Source organism: Morone saxatilis, unplaced genomic scaffold (genome assembly GCF_004916995.1).
Source record: "Morone saxatilis isolate NCDOM2014 unplaced genomic scaffold, NCSU_SB_2.0 Contig4, whole genome shotgun sequence".
In the NCBI taxonomy this organism is placed as follows: domain Eukaryota; kingdom Metazoa; phylum Chordata; class Actinopteri; family Moronidae; genus Morone; species Morone saxatilis.
The window spans coordinates 16,290,476-16,295,792 of record NW_023339984.1 but is presented as its reverse complement, the minus strand read 5'-3'; the positions used below and the strand labels follow the sequence as shown (position 1 = coordinate 16,295,792).

At 38.7% G+C, this 5,317-nt stretch overlaps 1 protein-coding gene across 1 annotated transcript in view; it reads right to left on the bottom strand.

Moving 5' to 3' along the window:
- Positions 1-1,546: 1,546 nt before the first annotated feature.
- Positions 1,547-5,317, bottom strand: part of LOC118338205 — a gene marked incomplete at both ends in the record, with an annotated part of 4,473 nt that continues 702 nt past the window's right edge. The window contains 3 exon segments of the mRNA XM_035675466.1: positions 1,547-2,608; positions 2,808-2,870; positions 3,013-3,522. Of these exon segments, the coding sequence (XP_035531359.1) occupies positions 1,547-2,608; positions 2,808-2,870; positions 3,013-3,522 (1,635 nt within the window).

Genomic DNA, 5,317 nt, shown 5'->3' with positions numbered 1-5,317 from the left:
AAGGAGCAACTAATAATAATACCATTATCTAATTGACTTTAAGACAGGACTATCTCCAATGTTTGGTTCCGTTGTTCGAGCTCTCAATAAAGGAAGAATGGTTTATTGTTTCAAAATGCTCTCTAAACTCAGAAACAAAAATTATTTCAAAAAATCAAAATAAATTACTCTGAAAAACCAACATAAAAATTAAATACTCGAAAAAACAGAAAAAAAAATATTCAGAAAACAAACCAAAAAATCAAAAAATACATTTCAAGTGATGCAATACGCTTCCGTAGATGGGAATAAGAGTTTACATAAAAAAAATACTTAAAATTAAGTTACTTTAGTAGTTTGTGCATGTTCAATACATATTGGGCAGCAAGATACACACCCTGATGTAATTTTTTGAATAAAAAGTTCCTTATATAATTGAATGTTTTCTATTTTAGGTGGAAGTGCACTCTCTCCATTACTCCCTTATCTTAATTATTAAAGAGACTGTACTTTCCAATTATGTCCGTGTTTCCTAAGCAAGATTCTTCAATGTAATGTTGTGTTTTCATCATATAGCTGATATTAATGATCTCCATCCAGTTTCCAGTTTATTACAGTGTTTCGATTCCATTTGGGTAAGTTTATTTTTTAAACATGTATGTCCTGTTCTCGATACTATCTCCACCTTTTTGCCAATAGATCTCCTTAATAAATGTTAATACTGGACCTTTAAATGAAAAATACATAATGGTATGTTACTTTCGATATACTTATTAACGAGTAAAAAGGCATTTTAGTGCAGAAAACTGGAGCAGGGAAAAACAAAAACATCCATAACATAATCTTTAATTATTTGATTGTTTCATGAAATATTCTCTCAAAATAGTAAACAATACAACTGTCATTGAGAGACAAACACTGATCAAGTTTCTTTTTACATCCATGTACATCATAAACTCCAGGCTTTCATACCATTTTAAAAACAAGTCATAAAGCTCACAGAGAACAGTTATCCTACCAGAGGGTATTCTCCTTCTTTGCTTGTCTTCTGGTCTTTGAGTGTGTTGACATTATCAATCTCCAGACTCTGGGCTTGACTCAACTCTAACCCTTGTCCTTGTGGAGGTGGACGCATCTCTGACGTTTCCATTTTTGTCTCCGACTCAACAGTTTTTGCAACAATGACCTGTGTAACTGTAACTTTGTGGTCAGACAGTGGAGAAGAAGAAGAGTGCTTATTGTCACTGGCAGAAGACGAGGGTTTGGTAGGGGATCTGGTGGGCTCAGATAACTCTGTGGACTTTTGTGGTGACACAGAGTCTTTCTTACTTGTTCTTTCCCTTTTTCCTCTGGTAGATCTTGTTGTGATGGTTGGTTCATCCTCTGCAGTCTCGTCTTCCACAGAATCTAAAATCTCATATGTATCCTCCTCGTCCCTGACGAGTTTTTCAGATTCAGTCAGATTCAATGACGTTTTATCGTCTTTCTTTCCTCTTGCACTCCTCCTTCTACCAGACTTTTCTGTGGTGGTGGAATCTTGGACCGGCTGGTCTTCAACAGAATCTACTATCTCAAACACCATCTCCTCAGTGGCCTTTTTGGTATCCCTCTTGGTTGGTGTCTCAAACATTTTAACCGTCCTGTCCTGTTTCTTTGGGGATTTCTCCTCTTCACTTCTGGATGCTGTGGTTGTGGAGCCACTCCTTTTTGATCTATCATCTTTTCTAGCAGTCCCTTCCCGTTGCTTGGTCCTTTTTTGCTTGTCTGACTCTGACTCTGTAGTTGTTGGCTGATCTAACTGGTCACTGGAAGTTTCAGTTTCATCTTCTGTTGCAGTCTGGTCTTCAATTGAGTCCAATATTTCAAAGGCTTCTTGTTCAGTAACATCACAGTCAGGGTCTTTTAAAGTATGTTCATTGTGACAGTCTGGAGGAGGCTGGTCTATTTTTGTTTCTGACTCAACAGTTTTTGCAGCAGTGCCCTCTGCTGACAGTTTGTGGTCAGACTTTGCCACTGTGCCCCCTGTGGCTTTCGCTTCTTTTCTAAGTGGCTCCATGTGAGTATCCACTGATGCCGCAACAGATGTTTCTGATCTAATCTTTTCCCTTTCACATGCAGCGGAGGACGAACGGGTACTACGAACAGAGTACACATTATTTGATGCTTTGGATGGAGATTTTGTCTTGCTCTGTTGTACTTTCTGACCGGGGGAGGAAGAGGTTTCAGTAGAGAATGGAGAAGAAGAGGAGGGCTTCCTGACATTGGAAGAGGACAAGGGTTTGGTAGGGGATTTGGTGGGCTCAGATGAGTCCTTTGACCGTTTTGGTGACACAGAGGTTGATTTAGAAGTGCTTGAGCCTTTAGTTGACTTGGACAATGAGGATGAGCTCCTAGAATCTCTTGAAGACCTTGTTGAAGCCTGTTTGTCACCAGCCAACACACTTGAGCTTTGCCTCTCTCTTCTTGCTCTGGAGGAGGATGAGGAAGTGCTACAAGGCTCAGGGGTTGTGTCTTCTACATCATCCCCAACTTCATCAACAGTGACGAAGTCCTCCATGTTGAAATTTTGCTCATCGAAAAGATAGGCATCTGAAGAAAAGGTGTCAGCTGTAAAATCATCCTGAGTATCCTAGGACAAAGAAATTTAATCAGTATAGAAAAGGCAGTTAGGTAGTTGTTAAACTATTAGTTTATTGGATACATTTGTTTAATTAACGGGGAGTAGTGTAAAGGAATAGGGAGAACTGTCAGAGAAAAACATATCAGGGTTGATGGTCCAATTATCTGCTGAAACAAAAGGGTAAAATAAGGCATAAAGAAGTTATTACCATTCTTTGAGGTGTCTCTTCAGCCGTTGCAGTTTCAGAGCTTGTGTTGTTTTTGCTGAGGCTCTAAAAACACAAAACAGTTAGTTTTCCGGAATTACTGACATGCAAATAAATTCTGAACTGCATTTAACTTGACATTTTTGCAATGAAAAGACAGTTTTGCCAATTATAATTTTGTTGAGTGAGAATTAAAACAAGGCCTCACCTCGTTCTCCTGACTCTGGGACCTGCTACTTTGTGCGAGTTTGTGCTGGTGAACAGCTGCCGTGAGGGCCTGGACAATGTCGGTGTTAATCTCAGGAAGTTCGGCAAACTTTTCTTCAGGCAAGAACGCTGTGGCTGAAGCGGTAGAGCTGGAAGCAGCAGTGGCTGTGTTTCCACTGTCGCCTGCAGAGGTCACATCAGCAGGAGCAATTGAAGTTATTAGTGACCCCTCGTCCTCCTTTACTTCTACTTTCTCTACAGCTTCATTTGCGTCAGGACCGATAGTGGAATCCATGGCGATCTCAGTTGCTGGTTTCTCACCATCCTCCTCCATTTCTACAACGTTTGTGGCGGTAACATTTGCTCCTTCTGTGATTGGCTCAGAATTGGCAGATCCACCAAGGCCACTGGCTTGCAGAGCTGGTTGTGACCCATTATCCGAAGGTTCAGTAAAAGGAGGCTGGGTTTGACATTTCACAGCTGGGGGCTCGGGCACGACATTGATGGTGTCGCTTTCAAAGTTTATTGTGATCTCACTGGCATCATCTAGTCGCTGTTTAAGGCTCTTCAAACTAAAATTAATAACAGAAAAGGAAATACAAGTTAATTGTCCAGCCATCTATATCAGCAAGTTGAGTGTTTTATCACTTTTCTTGTCCTGTAGAACCTTTAGGGCTGCAAGTAACAATTATTTTCATTATCAATCCATCTGCAGACCATTTTCTCAATAAATCGATTATTTTGTGTCAGTAAAATAGTGAAATTCTCTGTTCAACATTTCCCTTCTTAAATCCTTGTTGAAATGTGTTTCCAAAAATGAAGCATATTTAGTTTACAATGATTTAAAAAGAGAAAACTTGCTAGTTTCCTGACATTGGAGAAGCTGTTACCAGAGAATGTTTTGCCATTTTTGCTTTACAAATTGCTTAAATGATTAAAACATATTTGCTCATTCATTTTCTGTCAATTGACTAAGCAACTAATCTCATCTTGAACTCTTAAATGGGACTTGGGGCCACCAGCTATCTTAAAAAAATACACTCATCACAATGATTACTGTCATACTTTTGGTAACTTAAACATGTCTATAACTGGACAAGAATCAATTACAAATGGATATACTCACGTTTCAAAACGCTGAACTTTACTCCTGCAGAGAGAAAAAGAAGAAAGTATTGAGTTTAGGTGTGATGACACATACAGAGGCAACCTGCTTTCATAAAAACTGTGTGCTGAAACTACAAATTACAAAACTAATTTAACCCAAACACATGCATACCAAATAGTGCGCTTTCTAAAGCAGTCCGGTGAGAAGGTTTTGCATTTCTCCACCACCTGCGTTACACCACTGGAGTCAGCCATCTCAATGCAGATCTAAGTGGAGAGACAGATGAATGAAGTGACGGGACAGAAGCAACAAACAGAAAGCAAAAAGCCATAAGAATCCATTATAAGAAGTTAAATATATAGTGTAACATTTGACACAAACTTAAACACTTTCTACAGAGATGTGTCCATCGCAGCAAGAGTTAAAAACTGTCCAGTGTCTTGTCATATTTGTGTTACTTTTTGGTCAACATTGGCACTAGAATCCAAAATGTTCAAATTATCAGTAAACCTAATGGTTTTCAGAATGGCTGTAATATAATCCACAAGCAACATTTCTATAATGTTACCCAAAAAGTCTGACATTTTAAGACCTTTTTAATACAACACAGATTTAAATTGAATACACATTTCATGCTTATATTGGTCAAAGAATGGCAGCTACATATTTAAGACCTTTTTTAATTAATTTTAAGACGTTTAAATACCCTTCTAAAGCTTCTAAGACTTTTCAACACTCTGCAGATACACTGACACGGCGGCTCTCCCAACATTTAAAAATGTAAGAAGCAGGCGTTTGTGTTCTTGTACCCTGTTGGCGAGCGGCAGGAAGCCGACGAAGGTTGCGATGGACGACACCACTTCCATAACCATCCTGACGATGTCCACAGACATTTCAGAAATCTCCACACACAGCAACCGCTCCTCCAGAGACTTTAGCTCAGGAACTCCCTGAAGAGCCAGAAACAGTCGGTGGTGAGGCCCAGAGATAAAAATATATCAGCTTACATTTAACTAAAGATTCACATAAATTACTAATAATAATAATAATAATCCTAATACATTTTATTTATAAGCGCTTTTCTAAATACCCAAAGACACATAGTAAAACACTAAAAACACATCAGACTAAGCTAAACATTAAAAGCAATTTTAAAAAGGTGAGTTTTTGTCAGAGATTTGAATGTTGGAAGGTCGGT